At 36.2% G+C, this 21,081-nt stretch overlaps 2 protein-coding genes and 1 non-coding gene across 5 annotated transcripts; all 3 read left to right on the forward strand.

Annotated features, from left to right (window-relative positions):
• Nucleotides 1-1,158: 1,158 nt before the first annotated feature.
• On the forward strand, nucleotides 1,159-10,988 carry LOC105168728 (alpha-N-acetylglucosaminidase). 3 transcript variants are annotated; one of them, XR_016066875.1, is made up of 19 exons: nucleotides 1,159-1,785; nucleotides 2,548-2,624; nucleotides 2,986-3,197; nucleotides 3,284-3,405; nucleotides 4,069-4,154; nucleotides 4,364-4,458; nucleotides 4,906-4,987; nucleotides 6,010-6,116; nucleotides 6,274-6,304; nucleotides 6,589-6,706; nucleotides 7,021-7,068; nucleotides 7,272-7,381; nucleotides 7,627-7,729; nucleotides 8,102-8,200; nucleotides 8,710-8,820; nucleotides 9,004-9,251; nucleotides 9,595-9,832; nucleotides 9,922-10,094; nucleotides 10,549-10,688. XR_016066875.1 is itself a non-coding variant. In XM_011088872.3 (19 exons), the coding sequence occupies exons 1-19, from the start codon at nucleotides 1,525-1,527 to the stop codon at nucleotides 10,803-10,805; spliced, it is 2,484 nt and encodes an 827-aa protein (XP_011087174.2). In that variant the 5' UTR covers nucleotides 1,286-1,524; the 3' UTR covers nucleotides 10,806-10,988. The 3 variants fall into 3 exon arrangements, 2 of the variants coding, with proteins under 2 accessions (XP_011087174.2, XP_088740142.1); XM_011088872.3 differs by having other exon boundaries at nucleotides 1,286-1,785; nucleotides 9,922-10,000; nucleotides 10,549-10,988; XM_088884016.1 differs by lacking the exon at nucleotides 2,548-2,624 and having other exon boundaries at nucleotides 1,573-1,785; nucleotides 9,922-10,000; nucleotides 10,549-10,988.
• Nucleotides 10,989-11,258: 270 nt separating this feature from the next.
• On the forward strand, nucleotides 11,259-11,417 carry LOC148787321 (U12 minor spliceosomal RNA). Its single transcript, XR_016067083.1, has one exon. It is a non-coding gene; the product is annotated as a U12 minor spliceosomal RNA (small nuclear RNA).
• A 3,323-nt stretch (nucleotides 11,418-14,740) lies between these two features.
• Nucleotides 14,741-20,742, forward strand: LOC105168729 (aminoaldehyde dehydrogenase 2, peroxisomal). Its single transcript, XM_011088873.3, has 15 exons — nucleotides 14,741-15,037; nucleotides 15,432-15,574; nucleotides 15,816-15,896; nucleotides 15,975-16,123; nucleotides 17,001-17,093; nucleotides 17,404-17,527; nucleotides 17,616-17,681; nucleotides 17,771-17,837; nucleotides 18,042-18,118; nucleotides 18,995-19,108; nucleotides 19,394-19,471; nucleotides 19,554-19,705; nucleotides 19,801-19,861; nucleotides 19,966-20,072; nucleotides 20,268-20,742. Exons 1-15 carry the CDS (start codon nucleotides 14,926-14,928, stop codon nucleotides 20,356-20,358), a joined length of 1,515 nt encoding a protein of 504 aa, XP_011087175.1. The 5' UTR covers nucleotides 14,741-14,925; the 3' UTR covers nucleotides 20,359-20,742.
• The last annotated feature ends 339 nt before the right edge of the window (nucleotides 20,743-21,081 follow it).

Below are 21,081 nucleotides of genomic sequence, written 5' to 3' on the forward strand. Positions count from 1 at the left end.
GATGCCGACAAGGAGACTGCCCCCAAAGCATCGAATAGCAACCAACAAGCAAAACAACTTTAAACTCAACAAAATTCCAAATCATTACTGCAATATTTAAACTAACAGGACCGATCACATGTGGATGAGGTTAACGACTCAGCAAATTTCGATGAGGTACGCGTTGACTCAGCAATCCAGATGACGTGTAAGAAGAAACCATCGATGACGCGGCAAGTCGTATGACGTGTGCACTGACTCAGCGTAATGGATGACGTGTCTGATGACTCAGCGATACGCATGACGCGTCAGATGACTCAGCGATTCACATGACGTGTCAGATGCCTCAGCAATAATCATGACGTGTACGATGACTCAGCATGACGGATGACTTGTGTGATGACTCAGCATTAGGGATGACGTGTCCAATGACTCAGCAATAAGCATGACGTGTACGATGACTCAGCAATAAGCATGACGTGTACGATGACTCAGTATGTCGGATGACGTGGCGACGACTCAGCAATACGGACAACGTGTGGGATGACTCAGCATTACGGATGACGTGTCGAATGACTCAGCAAGACGGGCGACGTGTCGAATGAATCAGCATGACGGATGACGTGTAAGACGACTCAGCAATATGGATGACTCAGCCCGACGGATGATGTGTGTGATAACTCAGCATGACCGATGCGTGTCCGATGACTCAACAACTCTAATCAAGTGTCAGATGACTCAGCAATTCTGATGACGTGTTCTATGACTCAGCTAGTCGGATGCCGTGTCAGATGACTCAACCTGACGAATTACGTGTGTGATGACTCAGCAACGACCGATGACGTGTTGGATGACTCAGCAAGTACTCAGCATGATGGATGAGGTGCCTGGTGACTCAGCATTTGGGATGACGTGTGCGATGACTCAGCATAGGGGATGACGTGTCTGGTGACTTAGCATTTAGGATGACGTCTGCGATGACTCAGCAAGTTGTATGATGTGTGCGATGACCCAGCATGACGGGTGTTGTATGTGATGACTCAGCAAGTAGGATTACTTGTCAGATGACTCAGTAATAGTGATGACATGTCAGGTAACTCAGCAAGAGATATGACGTGTCCGATGACTCATCAATCTAGGGTGGCGTATCCGATGACTTATCGATCTGGGTGATGTGTATTATGACTCAACAACATGGGTGACGTGGGTAATGAGTCAGCAATTGCTGACTCAGCAATCTGTGATGACTCAGCATACTGCGATGACTGTGGGGCTGAATCTGCTTTTAGGGATGACGTGTGCGACGACTCACCCGCCACCCTGCTCCGTAGGTGGTTGTTGCTCGGAGTCGGATTCACTAACGACAGTAGCTTTCTCTTTCTCTCTCTGGCCGGCAAATCTGTCTTCATTCGATCCTACCTCCACACTCACACACACTACACACACAAAAAATATGCCCATTTTCTCCGTTTACACAACCACTACATATATACAAACCCCTTTGACTCGCCATCTACTGGTTCTGGTTGCTTTCATACTCCACCAATGGCCGGCTTTGCTTCTTCTTTATGCTTTTCTTCGATTACGGTGGTGATGCAGTTCTGGGTTTTGCTGTTCTTGTTCGGGATTAATTGGGTGCCAGTGGCGGATTCCTCCACTCTTGGGGTGGAGTACATTTCGCGGCTCCTGGAGATTCAAGACCGGGAGAGAGCGCCGCCGTCTATACAAATCTCCGCCGCTTATGCCGCCCTCAACCGCCTCATCCCTTCCCATTCTTCCAGCTTCCAGTTCAGCATTATCTCTAAGGCACGGAAGTTCTCCTCCCTCTGCTTACAATCGGTTGCCTTTTTTTTTTTTCTAGCAATGCTTTTTAGCACTCGCAATTACTGCTTCAAAATTTTCTGTATTTTTGCTGGTTGGACACTATTAGAATGTTGATATTTAACTGAGATTTTGAGGTTAGCTGAATGAACCCCATTTTTCCTCACTTTATTTGATGCTAAGTTGCTAATAATCATCTCAAAAGATGCCTGTTTTTTTGGCCCCTTTTCCCTTGAAAGATCAATTTGAATTCTATTACCTTCTAAGGCAATTCTTGAATTCTGAAAATACTTATTAGGTTAGTTATTGACGTTTACAAGAGCAAGCCACGTGATGTAGTTTATTGGCAAAAATGTGAATGTGGTATGCAAGTTTGTTGCGCCTAAAGCAAGAAATTTCTTCAATTCTCAAATTTGGAACTAAAGTAGAGAGAGGACATGAGAAGTAAATGTGTGGGAAGATTATTTTCTGCAGTAGAGTATTAAGAAAAGAATGATATTTGAGTGTGTTATGGCCTAAAGCCTATGAAGAGAACTTATGGATGTGAAACTAACATCTCTAGAGCTTTTTGGTAGGTTTTTCTTTTTTCTGCCGATCATCTTTATTGCATCAGTTTTTGAGCAAGTACAGACCAAACTGAAGTAGAAGACTTTCCTTGTAGTTCTTTTTGAAGTGTTTATTCAAATTAAGGAAGTTCTCTTAACCTTGGGATGATTGTGTTTCCCCCTTCTCGTTTTCTTTTTGCAGGATTTATGTGGTGGTGAACCTTGTTTTAAATTGAACAATCATCCTGCAGTCAATCATGATGGTTCTGCTGAAATTTTGTACGTATCCTCCTGCTGATGTAAACTAACCTAAATACTTGAAGGGCAGTAGGATAATTTTGAAAGGAAAAAAAGCAAAACTCATCCATTCATTTTTATCCAATCTGCAAGGCCTATTTCTCTGATGCATGTGAAGATACTAGTGGATTGGGAACATCACCTTTTCTTGCTTGGTTAAACATTATTTATGCATAGTGATATTTAAGTTAAATGGTGAAACAGTCTGTTTTACCATCAGAATATATGACATTATATATTTGGATTTTAGCTTCAATGGTTTAATATGCCATGTATCATATTTGTTTCAAATATTTCATAAGCTTTCTGCTATGGAAAATTTCTCAAATCATGTTTTCAACAGAATAAGTGGAACTACGGGAGTGGAGCTTTTGTTTGGTCTACATTGGTACCTGAAGTATTGGTGCGGAGCACATATATCTTGGAGCAAAACAGGTGGAGCACAATTTTCTTCAGTCCCAAAATCGGGATCTCTGAATCGCATTCAAGATGCTGGGATAACAATGAAGAGGCCTACCCCTTGGAGCTACTATCAGAACGCTGTTTCATCAAGCTGTGAGCTACAGTTTCGACTACTTTGTATTGTTGCATATGCTTTTTCAGGTTGTCATCGTTCATATGGGGTTATTCTCTTTTTAAAGATACATTTGCATGGTGGGATTGGGAAAGATGGGAGGAGGAAATTGACTGGATGGCTCTCCAGGGGATCAATTTGCCTTTGGCATTTACAGGTCAAGAAGCCATCTGGCAGAAAGTCTTCCAGGTTTATTTTCATTAACCTTTCATATGCTGTTCTTTTCGGTTATATATCCTGGCTTTTATTCTTCTGCAATAGTATAAGTTAAAAGAAAAAGAACTAGAAGTACAAAGATCAGCAAAAGGGAGAAGAACTAGGAAGGTCAGTATTCGGATATGTATGAAGTGCAAAAGTTTATAAGTTCAGCTCCACCCTTTTGCAATTGACAATAATACAGGCACACGCACGCATACACACATACTATATTCTCCTACTTCTAGTGAATCCTTTGCTTGAATTCCCATTATATTGTTCGCTTTTCATGTTCAAATACTTTATCTTTTTCCTCATTGTTTGATGCATCATATTAAATTAATCTATTGTAAACTTTCATCAAATAATTTGAGAAAAAGGAAAACAACCATGTCAGAACTGACAGCCTCCAGGGTGTTGTTAGCTTCAGCTTTGTGCTACTGTAGCTCCTAAGAACCAATCACACCAGTGAATTACCAATGACATACAAGTGCTTTAATGAAGAATCCAGGACTAGATTCCGAAACTCATACTTATTTTTTTTCGCTCACCATCATTAGGATACAATTATTTTGTAAACTATTTTGACATAGCTCTTCTCCGTATTGCTTCTCTCTTGAATTTAGCAAATAACTTTCGTAAACCATCCTTCACCAGAATTTCAATATCAGTGCTCCAGATTTGGATGATTTCTTTGGAGGTCCAGCATTTCTTGCATGGTCACGAATGGGAAATCTACACGGGTAAGCTTATAGGCCTTAAACTAGAGTCTAAAACTTGTTAGTAGTGTACTGTGGCCAAACCTATTTAATCCTTATCTTCTATTAGGCATGTGTAATCAAAGCATCTGTTTTTAACTCTACAAATTCTATCACTTGAATCACAGTCATAAGACTTTCTTTTCCACTTTTGCCAACTTAGTTTCTTTAGTCGTATCTCCTTTCATTTACAGATGGGGTGGCCCATTACCACAAAGTTGGTTAGATCAACAACTGATACTGCAGAAGAAAATTCTTGCCAGGATGTATGAATTCGGAATGAATCCAGGTACCGCAGTTTTGTGAATGCATGCAAAGTGTAATTTGTTGAATGAATGCACATATTTACTGAGTACTTATGATGTTCAAAGAAGTTTTTACCAGTATATGACATATTTGTCATAGGGATGTCGCAAGCTGGATGAAACAATCTAAAATGTTTACATAAAAATTCCTATACTAGACAAAGACTGGCCTGTTTTAGCAAGTTTTCTTTTTTTATTCAGAATATCAAAGGCCTCTGAGTGAACTTCCTAGATCGAATCAATACATTCTAATTCCTAATTTGGATCAACACAGTAGATAAATAAAACAAATGTTATTTGAGAGAAAATTTCTGAAAAATGCAAATAAATTTGACCACAGTTGACATTATGCTTGAAAAACTTTTCTTCTGCTTCTTCCAATTAATACCATAAGCTTTTACCCACTGTACCTTCTTTTTGTTTTATTACAGTCCTTCCAGCCTTCTCTGGTAACGTTCCAGCAGTCCTTAAAAGTGTATATCCATCAGCAAAAATAACACGCCTTGGAAACTGGTAAGTCCTGATATAAGATGTTTAGTGTATTTTTTCGGATGCTCGATGCTTCAATGGTAGAAATCAGAAAAAACATATATCTCTTGGTAGATGCAATGTCATTCGTTGATTGTCCATATTTGTTGCATTTCTGGCTCTCCTTTTTCTTTCTCATGGAAGTTAAAAAAGGTCAGAACTCTAACTAGGATGCATATTTAATGTTCTCAATGTACGTATTCTGTGACTCGTAGCACCATAAGAAGGAAAACTGAATGGCTCCTCACTAGGAACTAGATTAGATTTTTCTTATTCCACTGTTTTATTATGCATGGTCCTTTGTATCGTGAAATGTCAGAAACATTCTGATGTTTGGAAGTAATGTTCCAGAGGATGGTTGACATCCAGATCACATATCCACAACAAACACATAGACGTAATGAACTTGGAAAAACCATGCTATTTCAGGAGCAAGTTACTGAGGATGTTTGACATCCACATCCTCCAAACATATACACAACAAATGCATAGATGTAATGAAAGACGTGAAAAACCCTGCTATTTCACCAGCATAGAAAGATATTCTTGTTCTGAAATAAGCATTTCTCTATTTCACTAGTACTAGCTAATGATATTTGCTTCTTCAAACACTTATAAAATAAATTATTAAGGACAACATTCATTTCTGGAGGTTGACCTTCCACTAGTTGTTCTTTGCTATTTTGGAACATATTCAAGATGTATTAAGAACTTTTTCTTTGTTTTTTAACCTGTTCTTTTGTTTTAAAAATTGTAGTGCCAATAGGAGATCCAGCGAAGTCTTTTATTCCAAACATGTAAAGTATCCAGATCTAGCTGGGAAATTGCACTTTGTCTGCTAACAAATTTTGCAGACTTCTATTGCAAAGTGATGATTTGCTAAAGGATTTAACAATGATCTTAAGGATTTACAAAATAGAATAGTATAAAATGGTCTTTTTGAAGCCTATTACTGAAAAAGAAATTCAGAAATTATGTCATATATTCCTTTTCTGGACATTCTTTAGGTTTACTGTTAAGAGTGACCCGAGATGGTGCTGTACCTACCTTCTTGATGCAACAGATCCCTTGTTCATTGAAATAGGAAGGGCTTTTATTATGCAACAGTTGAAAGGTATGAAAGTTAGTAATCCTGACTACCAATGTTTATATGAATTGCTTCTGTATTTAATTTTAGAAGGAACTTGCTTGAGAGTAGAGTCCATAAATTTACTTGTGATGAAAAGGTTTTGTCTGCTTCCTGAAACTTTGGTTTTTCGTTTTGTGTCCAGAATATGGAAGGAGTAGCCACATTTATAATTGGTGAGCTGTTTCTTCAATTCTGCTTGAATTTAGGCTTAAATCTGCAGGTACTTGCCCGAACTATCTGTTTCTCAGCAACAAGTCAGCCCACGGCATAATTTTCTGATTTACCTGCAACATCTCCTGTCACGAATGAACCATATATCTTTTATAACCACTCAATTCTAACTGACATCAAGTTACGCCTGTACTTCCTCTAAGTCGGCATGTCATCTTATCATCTTAATGTGTTTATTGAAATTTCACATATTTGAGAAAACACTTGATGTCAATATTTAATGCAGTGATACCTTTGATGAGAACACACCTCCATCAGATGATCCAGAATATATCTCTTCATTAGCTGCTGCAATTTTTAGGGGCATGGAAAGTGGTGATGATAGAGCGGTTTGGCTGATGCAGGTGAATATATACAAGCCTGCTTAACTCTTGGTCCAACTGAATATAGCCACACAAAAATGATAATGATTAAGATTTCAATTTTTTTATCTCAGTGTAGATATCCAATTAAGGGCTCTTTGATGTGAAGTGCTGTTAATTCATGTGTAATGTCAGCTTATGTGTTCCATCCTTGGTGTATTTGACACAGTTTTGCTCTAGCCTTGTGATATTTTTCTTTGATTGAGCCACTCTTGTGTGCACGTGTGTGTGTGTTTGGGTTGGTTAGTATTACGAGAAATCATCCACATTCTAATGATTTTTTATATGTTTTCAAGGGATGGCTATTTACTGATGATCCATTTTGGAAGCCTCCACAGATGAAGGTAAAATCTAGTTCGGTGCTACTCTTCTTTTTATGTAATTGTATTCAGAATGTCTGGCATGGACACTGTTAAAATTATACCAATAGGAGATAGCACCTTCAACATTATTCAGTACTTGGTGAGGATGTGAAATAGACAAATATTCATGCACAGATCTCTGTGCTATGCCATTGTGCATTTTCTCATGATTCTTGCACTAGCAGGCACTCTTGCATTCCGTTCCTGTTGGAAAGTTGGTCGTGCTTGATCTATATGCAGAAGTTAAACCAGTTTGGGCTACTTCAGAGCAGTTTTATGGCGTACCTTATGTCTGGTACTTCCTATCTTTATCATGGATACTTCAAGCATTCTGTCCATCATTAGTATTATGACCTTTTTTGCTCAGAGGATAAGAGGAAGCATGATATGTCGTATCATCATCTTTTCCTGGCCTATTGTTTGTCGAGAAGCAGGATTAAAGTTCCCAAATTTCATTAATGGACTGCTAGGAAAAAAAGATGAGCTAGATCTAATTGCCATCAAAACTTGTAATCGTTAACAAAAAGGTTTTCCTTTCAGGTGTATGCTGCACAACTTTGCTGGGAACATTGAAATGTATGGTATTGTCGATTCAGTCGGATCTGGACCCATAGATGCTCGTCTTAGTCCAAACTCAACTATGGCAAGTCTATTAAACCAAACTCATGTTTGTGCTCTTTCAACTATGACTTCTCTAGTCAAAATGCTTATACATTAGTTGGCTTCAGGAATCAGGACGACTGATATTTAAGCTAATCAAACCATAAATGAGAATTATGCTTGCTTGTGTAATTTTACTGAAATATTTGGCAAATTACAGTAAAATCACAACTGCTTTTATTGGTCGAGCTTTGCATATCATTTTGATTTTTTCTTAAAAAGGAACTGATTTTCTTACTTACTAGAAGTACTGTCTTCTTTGAACTGACATGCAGTACATGTTTTTCCCCATTTAGAATGTCGTATATACATTTTCATGTGTGTTCATCATCTTAAACCATTTCATATCCGTCAGGTTGGTGTTGGGATGTCAATGGAAGGCATCGAGCAGAATCCTATCATTTATGATCTTATGTCTGAAATGGCATTTCGGCAGGACAGAGTTGATGTCAAGGTAATCTTAGAGCATCATCCTCATTGTTGTGCATGTTAAACAAATACATGTTTTTACTTAAAGTAAATTGTGAAAGCTAGTGGAGCTTCAGCAAAAATTGGGAGCTATGACTTGCAACGCTCATTTTACATTAAGTTGGATACAAGTTTATATAAAACAAGAAAAAAGAAGGTATTCCGGTTGGAATTAAATTTGAAGTTGCATGCAAGTTTACACCAAAAAAGAAGAAAGAGAGAACAGAAATATTGGGGTCCGCTGCCAGGTTCACCATGACTGGCCGACATTAGATGTCTTTGTACAGTTGACAGACCGTGATGGACGATTATATTACCACATCTATGTTCCTTACATTGCACGTGTTAGCAAGTCTTAAGATTAAGTTTTTTTTTTTCAGTCTGTTCTATTGAGATAAGAAGGCATTCTTGCATTATATTATTGGCCATAATTGTCCAAACTTTTGGCTAATCAATAGCACAAACTTCATCATAACTCCTCCTTTTTCCTTCCAGACATGGATTGATATGTATGCACAAAGACGATATGGGCTATTTGTCCCATCAATACAAGATGCCTGGAACATATTATATCATACGGTATACAATTGCACAGATGGATTAAATGTAAGTAAACAACTTGCCACTCTTTATATTTTCTGTACTGATCCGACTGGTATTTGGAGGACCAGAAGTCCTGATAAGCTGTTGTTACAATTCATGCAATAGTACATTTATTGGATTTTTTGTCTATTTGGTGGTACCCCTTAAAATGAAAGGGAACATTTTTGGCTTTTGTCTTTCAAACAGGACAAAAACAGAGACGTTATTGTGGCATTCCCGGATGTTGATCCTAATTCAATTTTTACTTCATCTCTGCTGTCATTACCGAGAAAGCATCGCCACTCTAATAACCGAAGTCTAAGGAGAGCTATTTATCAACAATCAAGCAATTCCTATACTCATCCTCATCTATGGTATTCGACTTCAGAAGTAATACGTGCCCTGCAACTTTTTCTCACAAGTGGCAATCAACTCTCAGAAAGTAACACTTTCAGGTTAGAATATTTTGTTTAAGTTCCTCGGAGCCATTGAATTAGCTTTTCTCCCCTTTTCATAGAATACTTCCTTAAGATTAGCGTTGGAGTATGGAGTCTAACCCACAGGCCTTTTTGTAGTTTTGTAGATTCCCCAGTTCAATTGGGTTCATTTTGTTTTACTACTAATGTAGTCTAATAGAAGAAACTTATCAATCTTCAAAATATTAGCAATTTATCTCTGTACGGTCTTGTATTTCGATTTTCCATCTTGCTTTTCAACACGTTTTGCTTCTATTCCGATAGAGAGAATCTTTGTTCTAATATTTTTAGCCCCTGAAACCTGACTATTTGGTTATTTTAGGTACGACCTCATTGATCTAACAAGACAAGCATTGGCAAAGTATGCAAATCAGCTTTTGTTAAAGGTTGTAGAAGCCTATCAGCTAGGTGATCTGCATGCAGTCATCCACCGCAGCCAGAAATTTCTCAGTCTCGTAGAAGATCTGGACACACTTTTGGCATGCCATGATGGATTTCTACTCGGCCCTTGGCTAAAAAGTGCGAAGCAACTAGCCCAAAACGACGAACAGAAGAAACAGGTTAGGACCCTCCAGACTGATGTCCATCACTATTGTTAGTTCTTTAACTCCGACACATTATTTGAACAAATTTGTGAAAAAACGTGCAGTTCGAGTGGAATGCAAGAACCCAAATCACCATGTGGTTTGACAACACGGAGGAGGAAGCGAGTCTGCTTCGTGACTATGGTATTTCGAACCTAAACTAATAGTACTCCATCACAATTTAAGTAGTAAACCGAGGATTTGACCATCACATTGAGCCATTTAAAAGGGTGTTTGGGTAAGCTTATAATCTCTTCACCATATCGTATAAGATGTTATAAAGTATTCAGTAATTTTATAGAAAATAAGCTTATAACAGATGCTATGGGCTTATATTCTATAGAAGAAAAAGTAAAAAGCTCATAACTTATTTTCAAGATTTTAACAAACTCTATCAATTCCATCGCATTAACAACAAAATAGTTAGTATTAACATCTTATAGGCTTCATGATATGATTTTATCCAAAATAAGATTGAATATCTGATAAATTCGAAAAACATCTTATAAAATGTATGAGCTAGCTCAAAATCTTTTTAATTGAGCGTAGTCGAACACCCTTTAAGTCCATATACCGGAAAATATGCTAACGAAAACTAATCTCGTTTGATCTGATAGCTTTTAGCGCGATAGAGTACTCTAGGAAAATACAGAAATATGATTTTCATCAGTCATTTTGTTGTTTTATTACAGGGAACAAGTACTGGAGTGGCCTTCTACGAGACTACTACGGCCCTCGTGCTGCTATTTACTTCAAGTTTCTCATACAAAGCTTGGAGAGTGGTGATGGTTTTCGGTTGAGACAGTGGAGGAAGGAATGGATCAAACTAACAAATGACTGGCAGAATCGCAGCAATGTCTTCCCAACCAAAAGCACAGGCGATGCCCTCAATGTGTCCCGGAGGCTGTACAAGAAATACTTGGAAGAGCCCGACTCACACGAATTCTAATTTAATCGATTGGACTGATAGACATCGTCACAACTTGAAATTAGTGCCAACATTAACTCATGCTACTTGATACTCGATATTGACTAAGATGAATTATCAAAAGTTTGTCCGCCTTCTATTCCATTAAATGTAATAAATCCAACTCGAACATCTTTTCCAATTAGATGAGTTCAGCTCGATCAAGACCAAGCTTCATTCTTCGGTCTCTAACTCAATTTCAAATTCAATAAAAAAAAAAAAATTCAAACCAAATCTCCACTTCAACTAATTATCACTTGATACGATTCATTTACACCCTTAGTTTAAAAGCTATTTCGTCAATTAAATTTACAATCTTTCGGACATCAGTTTGTCGTATCATGTCAATCATTCCACTGTCCCACATCGATAAATAGAGAAATAGCGGGTGAAGAAAATGTACTATAAGTGATTGAATGAGGAGAACATGAAAAATTGCCTTAAACTAATGAGTAAGGAAAACAAAGCGGGCGGTGAGAACCGGCCGCAGCACCCCACATCATAAAGGTGGTGCAGGAATTTATGGAGGGGTGATAGGCTGGCGCGAGCGTTGACGCTGCTTACTTTTGCAGAACTCGCTTGTGCGGGCCTCCCAATTACCCACCCCCTAATCATTAGTTTTTAAGCTTATTGTTTATTAATTGCTAATTAATAGTACACGATCATTATAAGAAAAGTTTTGTGATATTGTATTTATTATATACTTGTACTGGTAAGAATTACATATGTTTTAAGCAAAACTAATATGAAAAAAGTTAATAATTTGGTGTGTAAAAATATATAAAAATTTGTGCTTTGTTGGAAATGTCTTGAAAAATAAAGTGGAAAATTTATCAGTTTATTTAGTAATAAATAATTATATATTAGTAGATAGGTTGTTTCTTGGAGTAATTTGGGATTTTAATCTAATTGCGATTAAAATTATATATTAACAGTTTCAGTGGTCAGTTCAATCTACGAAACCATAAGATTTATGTAAGGAAAAGACAAGATAAATAAAATTACATTTGGATCAGAATGTTATGATAGTTTCTTGTATGAAAATGCTGCTGTGGTTGGTTTTGTTTTTTGGACCATTTTTGACATGGGTCAAAATATATTTATATTTGTCTTTTTTTTTTACATCTTATTTGTATAAGTTTCGGGCTTTATATAATATATATATATATATATATATATATATAAAGAGATGATTTGACAATAAACAATAATTTTGACGTTCAAGAAACAAACATTTAACATACAACACTTATATATGGATTGAATACATTTTGCACTACGGAAATATATTACTCTCATCAATTATCCCCTAAACTAAATACCTTCATTTACACCTTATCTTTGGACACTTTTTAAATTAAATAAAAATTGACAAAAAGTATCCTTAATTACTAATAATATGATGTATTTACATTAATGTCCTCTATGGTTAAACATATCTGAAAAGCTTATTCAACTACAATGTTTATAAATTTAATACTATACTTGTATAAAGTAATTAATTATAAAATAATTATTTCAAATTTAAGTGTATAAATAGTTGTATTGATAATTAGTAAAAGTTTATAAATTCATTAATTTTAAATTAACATTGCATATTAAAATTTTATCCGCTGGTATTTAGAGTGTAGGCTCTACCCAAATAAAAAAAAAATCATTTCCATAATAATATGTATCCAAGTCTGGGTCTAATTTAAAATCAGGTAAGAATACATGTCAAAACTATCAAAACAGGTTTGAGTCTGGATCTGAGTCTAGGTATTGCACCTAAATTGATGGACATAATGTGTTAGACCTGAGTTTAGGCCAAAGGGTAAAATAGAGTTCATACATTAAAAGACCAAAAAAAATATACTATTACCTCATTAACTTCCAAATTACCTTACTTGATTTTTGGGTGCCAAAACAATATGCTCAACTATCACTTGCAATATTTTTTGTCTTTAAAATTATATTTAGTGTAGTTCACAAACACAAGTTTATAAATATATTTTAATTCAAAAGTACTAACATTGATCTTATCAATACGTAACTAATCAAATATTAATTTATTAACATCGTCAATGAATAAAAATTAAAGTCAAATTGATCGATATATTCAACTGTAGAGATCATTAAAGTAAATATAATACATTATTAACAGTCAAGGATATTTTTGTCTATTTTTATTTAATTTAAAGGATTATCACAAAGAAAGAGGGGTAATTGAAGATTTATTAATTTACGGGGTAATTGATGAAGGTGGTATACTTTAGGGGTGCAAAATATATTTAACCACATATATGTACATTATATATGTATATATATAAGATGCATGACTTGACAATAAACGATGACTGTCTCTAAAAAAACATCAAATATACAATACTAATTTTAAATTATTTTTAAAAATAAATCCAAACATTCGCAATCTATTTTAAATCATTTACAAAAATATAAAAGAAAAGCCGTGAAAAGAACCCCTAACATACTTTTTAGCTTTTGAAAAGAAACATTTTCCGGTATATGGACTTAAAGGGAAAAGCTCCATTTTTTCTCCCTCTCAACTTCCATATTTTTTCTTCTCTCATTTTTCTCCGAATAACTACTAACAACCTCTAATTTTTTAGTATTATTTATTTATTTAATTAAAATATATAGTTTAACAATATAATAATTATATTTTAATATTTTAAATTAAATACACACAAATTTCAATTTGCAACACATATTAGTATTTATAAAAAGGTCCAAATAAAGGGAAAAGCTCCACCATTTATGTGGTGGGACATTTATTTAGCGTGTTGGGAAAGGAGACTTGAAAGTCGGTCGATCATTCTGCCATATGTTGCTATAATCCTTTTGTTGACAAAGGGACTTGAAACCTCAACTAATACTTGGGGTACTTTTAAAATGATATGTCGCTTAAAATGCTCTTTAAAGATTACCTACTGATCTAGTCTTCATATTGGTTAAAGAACTTACAACCAAGATTATATTTTACCTATAGCGGTATTTATAATTGATCTACGAATAAATCGAGCATATACTAAAATTGTATATTTTTTATAAAGATATTTACAAATTATTCATCATCAAACTCTTACATCAGTAAAGATGATCAAACTCACAATCATTCAATTGAAAGTAGTTCGATCTTACTAACTTAATGTAGATCTAAAACAAGAAAAGCCAATTGGGTCTGGAGCAATGAGCCCAAGGCCTAACTAGGACTTTAGACCCATTGCAATTCATAAGGACACAAGTCATCAGAAAAGGCTAAATGGTCGCACGTGGGTGAATCTTTTGTAGGGTGGGTGTTGTCTGTATAATGGGTCATGGGTGTAAATACTCGGGATTTATAAAAAGCAAGATACCTAACTTATCTTATCTTTCAGTATTTGTCGTTTGGTTCTGACTTATTTATTATAGTAACTTAATTGTCGGAATGCTTATATTAGGTCAAGTCCGACAACTCCATTTTCTATGCAGATTTCGAACTCATTCCCCATTTCAAATCTTTTAGTCCATAAAAAATGCATGATCTTTGAAGATCGAAATACAGCACAAGTGAACTAATACGTGTTGGCCTAATTATAATTTCTCTCAATCAATCCTTTTACATATGAATTACAAAAAATGAAATCTAACTACAAGAATAAATTTATATGCTAAAGTCCTCAAACAAAAGTAATTTTAGGGATTGATTTATTACAAATCTTACCCAAAAGGTTGATCATGGAGGAAAATGTTCCGGAAAGTAATCATATATTTGCAACAAAGCCAAGTGTTTTTCATCAATTTTTGGAGTTTTTATTTAAAATACAATATTTTAAAGGGGATGAAAATGCAATTTTATCCTAACTTTCAGTACCAAAAGTATCCCTAATTAATCTAGTCGATTGAATCAAATTTCAAAGCGCAAGCCGCAAGGTACTATAATTGGTATTCAAATGTAATAATATATTCTACTTGGTGTATTTTTCAGTACATCGTGACCAGATCTGAACGGATTATTGTACTGTAGTGTAGCGGACAACCCATACTCAATTATCGCTATAAATAAGCAAATCGGAAGAAAAAAGTTGAATAGATACACACGCAGTACACATTGAGTGGGTTAATGATGGCAATCCCAATACCGAGTCGCCAGCTGTTCATCGACGGTGAATGGCGAGAGCCCGTCAACCGAAAACGGTTACCGATAATCAATCCCGCCACGGAAGAAACCATCGGTTCATCCCTTCACTTGCTATCGATTTTGCATAAACAGTAGTAGTAGGGTTTTGTTTTTGTTTTTTGTTTAAGTTTCAATTTTCATTTGGGTTTCCTGTCATCATCTTCAAGTTTAGATTCTTTGTTTGCTGGGTTTTGATATTAAGAGTCGATATATTTCTTGAAATTATACTTCAGTTGTTTTTACTTCGTGAAGTGAAATCGTGCACTTTAAGTGTTCACTGTGATCTGGGCTTTTGGAGTAAACAAAGGAAAATAGTTCATTTGCTTATTTGTTTCTGAATTTTAGTAACACTAGAAAGCATGAGAAATTAACTTATACAATTAGTGTGGACTCCAGCTTATTTTCTGGTGCTTGACGTGCTTTCTCTTATTGAATTTTTCTTGTTTCAGGGGATATACCGGCAGCTACTGCTGAAGATGCGAATATTGCTGTTGAAGCTGCTCGGAAAGCACTTTTACGAAACGGGGGTAAAGATTGGGCTTCGGCGACTGGAGCCCATCGTGCCAAATATTTGCGAGCAATTGCTGCAAAGGTTCATGAGTTATTATGTGATATGAGATTTTTGTTAGTTGTGCTGCTTCAGACTCTATTTGACTTGAATCTGTATTGCGATTATCAGTTGTTTGCGTTTCTTTTGGCATTTAGTTCAGATGCAGACGTAGATGCTTTTGTTTTAATCCATGAAATGTCTGTATTCACTAGTATGATGGGTAATTTGGTCAAATAGCATTGCTCTAGATGTCCAGATGCTTACCCTGTCTAGTTGCATGCAGATTACTGAAAGGAAACCGGAACTAGCAAAACTTGAAGCAATTGATTGTGGGAAACCATTGGAAGAAGCAGCTTGGGATCTAGTATGTTTCTACTTCTTGTGGGGACATTTTCTGGTTTTGTTTATCACATTATTTACTTATTTTTCTTGTCTCGTCCAGGATGATGTTGCTGGATGTTTTGAATATTTTGCTGATGTTGCTGAAAGATTGGACTCAAAGCAAAAGACTCCTGTTTCTTTACCAATGGAATCATTTAAGTGCCATGTTTTAAAAGAACCTATTGGGGTTGTTGGTCTGATTACACCATGGTGAGTGCTCTTCGTCAGTTGAATTTTACTTGTTTCATTCTAAAAAATTAAGGAGATAAGGAATGTTGTTTCTCTATTACATCTTTCTCCCTTGGAAAAATGAGCTGTGAAATTACTTGCATACAATCATAAATTTCTGTGAGTCATTGCTATCTCTTGGTCACTCTTGTTTGCACTGGACCAATCCATAAAAACTTTTTTGTTGCTTAGTTAGGTCCAGGAAGGCTTAATTCATACAGGACAAAAGAAACTGTATTTTTCTTGTTTAAGTTCTCTCCATTGTTCCCCATCAATACATAAGAAAGTAATTAGAATTCTGTCCACCCAGCTCCTCTGCTTCTGCTTCAGATACAAGCTATTCAAAACCTCATTGTTGCTTGGTATTCTTACTGAAGTGTAGCCAATCTGGTCCTGGCGATGAACCAAGATATTGTACACTGAACTTGGTCGAAATTGTTAGTACTAGCGCTTTTATATGACTTGGAAGATGATATATCATGTGGAAGTATACTGTACAATGTAGTTTTCAGGATGTAAAGTATGCTGGAGTACTCTCTCGTGCTACTTGGAAATGATAGATAGCATCAGGTTTCCAACCAGCTCTCCTCATCTCAGTCTGCCAACTAGGCCGTCCATCATTTCATTTTTGTTCTGATGCATATGAGATTTTACCTGGAAGAGATTTTTTGTTTTGCACTAAAAGTGGATCATGGGTCTTGTGTGCAGCCTATGTAATTTCGTCATGCCTTTTTTTTTTTTTTGAATTATGTTTTTTAGTTGCCTTGATGGTGTTGAGTGATGATCTTTGCTGAACCTTTCCTATATCAGTATGGAGCAGCATTACTGATAGTTCTGGAACTACTTACTCATTTAACAGGAATTACCCTCTGTTGATGGCGACATGGAAAGTTGCCCCTGCTCTGGCTGCTGGATGTAGTGCAATACTTAAACCATCTGAATTAGCATCTGTGTAAGTCTTCATCAATATTTATCATCTTTGTGCCATTGTTGATGTTTTCCATTTATTCCCTACTCTTTTTCTTTGGATATTGATAATCAATTTGACCAAGAAAAAGGGATATTACAAGATTACAGGTCCTCAAAGAGACTAGAATAAGTTACATGAAGATTGCTTGCAAATCTCTTCGGAGGTTCTCCAAAAGTACACCCTTAAAAGGGATCTAACGCCTTGCTCCAGAAAGAAGCAAGGTTGCTTTCCACCAAATGCAACTATTAGTTTGTAGTATTTCCTGAAGATACTCCAACTATTCTGACTGCAGCACTTGCTTGGAGTTGGCTGACGTGTGTAAGGAGGTGGGACTTCCACCTGGTGTTCTCAATGTTTTGACTGGTTTGGGGCCTGAAGCTGGTGCTCCTTTGGCTTCTCATCCTCATGTTGACAAGGTCAGGTTTTATGGCATATCATGCTTCTTTGCAGTATAGGTTTGAATGCTGATAACGCGATAACAATGATTTCATATTTGATGAACAGATAGCATTTACTGGTAGTAGTGCTACAGGAGTCAAAATTATGACTGCTGCTGCGCAACTTGTAAAAGTATGTGTCGCAGTTACTTATTTCTATGTTGACTATGCGAGTGTTCACTTCTGTTCATTTTTTTAACATTTTTTGTTCTTGAATTGCAGCCTGTTACGCTTGAGCTTGGTGGAAAAAGTCCAATTGTTGTGTTTGGGGATGTTGATCTCGATAAAGGTTTGAACTTCGCGGACTAGAGTATTAGCATTTTTATGGAGAGAAATATTTGACAAACAACTATGGGGTTTCTTTTTCCTTCTGGGCGTGCTGGTTGGGTTTTGTTTGGTTTAGCCAAATTTTGTCAGTGGGATTACTGATGAGAACTGACTTTCAAAGAAGTTATGTTCACCATCTACCTTTAATGTTTTACTATTTAATCAGCTGCTGAGTGGACTCTATTCGGTTGCTTTTGGACAAATGGTCAGATATGCAGTGCTACTTCTCGACTCTTAGTGCATGTAAGTATGAAGAACTGTCGATTCTTTCAGTTTTTTGGAACGTTAACTAGATTAAGTGTAATAGTAACAAGTAACAAACATAAAAGTTAAATCAGCACTAGTGGTTATCTGGATTATTATTGGTTATGATAGTCATATAACCAATGGACTCCACACTGAAAGTTCTAGTGAGGTTCTCTTGAGGGTTGTCATGTCATATGCACCTATTCTTCCTGTCGGAATATAAATACAGAACTCCCTCTATTGTTCCTGTCGGAATATAAATACAAAACTCCTTCTTCTTGTCGATGGTGCCTTGTTTCTTGATAATCTTAGTACTAATTAGACTTGAGGGTTCATTGAAAAGTAATTTCAGAGGTAGAATTGATTGGATGGATTGATTAGTTTGTGCTATGGTCAAATACCGGCACCAACTTAATTGTTTCAGTCAGCCGAATTTTTAATTATCGGAAGTCTTCATTGCATTATATGCAGTAGGCTTCTGACATATTATATGTCAATGAAACACCAGCTGAATTTTGTAATTATTGGAAGTCTTCATTGCAATATATGCAGTAGCTTCTGACATATTATATGTCAATGAAACACCAGCTGAATTTTGTAATTATTGGAAGTCTTCATTGCAATATATGCAGTAGCTTCTGACATATTATATGTCAATGGAACACCAGCTCCTTAGCACCCATTAAAGTTGCCTTTGTTCCCTTGTTTGCTGGTATTTGTTTTAGCTGAGCTTTATTGCTTCAAAAGATGGAGAATTATATACAGTATTTTGATCCCATTTGTTAAGCTGATATTTTGAAGAATATCTGTTAAATTTTCGTTTAGTTGGTTGAGCAGATCCATGAATTTTCAACGATGTGGAAAATATTTCAGGAAAGCATTGCAGCAGCATTCTTGGACAAGCTTGTGAAATGGTGTGAGAACATCAAAATATCAGACCCCTTGGAGGAAGGTTGCAGGCTTGGCCCTGTTGTGAGTGCTGGGCAGGTAAGAAAGCTTGTCTTTTTGCCAGTGCCATAGAGAACTCAACAAGAAATACAACTAATAATGACTTAATTCGTTTCTGGGTAATGTGATATTGAATCTGATAAGAGCATCTTAATTGTGATTATAAATGTGAATCCTATAGAACTCTTTAAACAGGAAGCCGAACTTGAGTTTCTTTCTTGAATCTTGGATAAAAGCTATGAGTCTACTAAGTTTACTTCTGTTTTATAGAAAAGACAAACTGATTTACTAACCAAAGTTTTGCGAATGTGGTAAATGTTACAGTATGAGAAAGTGATGAAGTTCATCTCAACAGCTAAGGAGGAAGGTGCCACAATCTTACATGGGGGCGCTCGACCTCAGGTAAAAATGTTTCCCCAGGTCTTTGGCTGCTTTTGGATCAGTTCGTACAGATATTTAATTTGAACTTGTTATTAACTTGCAGCATTTAAAGAAAGGCTTCTATATTCAACCAACTATAATAACAGATGTCACGACCTCCATGCAAATCTGGAGAGAGGAAGTCTTTGGACCAGTTCTTTGTGTTAAAACCTTTGCAACTGAAGAAGAAGCCATTGAACTCGCAAATGACACCCAGTGAGTTCACTTTCACTCCTGCATTATGACAATTACTATACTTTTAGCCTTTACTTACGGCCCATTTTTTTTATTTTGGGGACAATTGTCTTCAGTTATGGTCTGGCTGCTGCTGTATTATCACAAGATCTGGAAAGATGTGAACGGCTGACTAGGGTGAGAATCTTGTCCACTTAAACTGGAATCTCGACAAATAAGGGTGATCCCAGAACGATATTGGGATGAATATCCTTGAATTTCTGTATCTGTTATTCTTGCAGGCTTTCCAAGCGGGCATCGTCTGGGTCAATTGCTCACAGCCATGCTTCTCCCAAGCTCCATGGGGAGGCAAAAAACGTAGTGGTTTCGGCCGTGAACTTGGAGAATGGTAAGAACAATCTTTATCATTTCATACCATCAATTTATAATACGATGTTGGTTATCTGCAACTAAGTCCCTCACCTGCAACTAAGTCCCTCACCTGCAACTAAGTCCCTTGGTTTACAACTAAAAGAATCAAAAGAGAAAGACATCAGAATAAGCATTAATCTTGCTCGTATTAACTTTTGTTCTCTTTTCTCAGGGGACTCGACAACTACTTGAATGTGAAGCAGGTAACAGAGTATATTTCCAGTGACCCATGGGGTTGGTACAAGTCTCCCTCCAAGCTATGAAAAGTTTCCCAATCCCAGTTCCAGCACACGCACGAACTTTGCTTCAGAAGTTTCTGAAATGGCAGGAATATTCCAATCCTGGACGACATGTTTTTGGTCTGTCACAGTTCCTGGGAACACCAATCAGACAGCAGAACATCTAAAAGAACATTCTGAATGAAAACCCCTTTATTCTCTTTTCATGTATGTGATGATGTGGTTGAATTTCTTAAAGTTTCTGAAGTTGCTCTGTGCCGTTGATTTGAACTGTGACGAGGCTCCATCTGTATGTAGATGGAAGAAGGATAAGTAGATGTGAAACTAACGTCTTGTTGGGCTTTAGTTAGATGACTTTCATGTGCATTACACTTTGGTTTAGGAGCTACATGCATTCACTTGTTATGAGGTTTGGTCTAATTGTCAGGACTGCTGGCCGGTACTTTTAAAGTTACTCGGCGTGGCGTACTTGATCTACTAATAGTTGTTGGGTGCTATTGTCATCTACTAATAGTTGTTGGTTAGGGCTTTGAAAATTGGGGGAGAAGGAAAAAGTTTAACCGGCTGATGATTCGGGGGAGAAAGGTTAAAGGAGGTTGGTGAATTGTGAGAAAGAAAGAGGAAGAAGGAATGTTAGTTTTTTTTAATAAAATTATATTATTATAAATAAATAATATAACATATTATTATTTTAATTATAAAAATATTAATAGTATGGTATAATATTTTAATTTATTGTTATAAATC

Source organism: Sesamum indicum, linkage group LG8 (assembly GCF_026168435.1).
Source record: "Sesamum indicum cultivar Baizhima isolate 11 linkage group LG8, ASM2616843v1, whole genome shotgun sequence".
Taxonomy (NCBI): Eukaryota; Viridiplantae; Streptophyta; class Magnoliopsida; order Lamiales; family Pedaliaceae; genus Sesamum; species Sesamum indicum.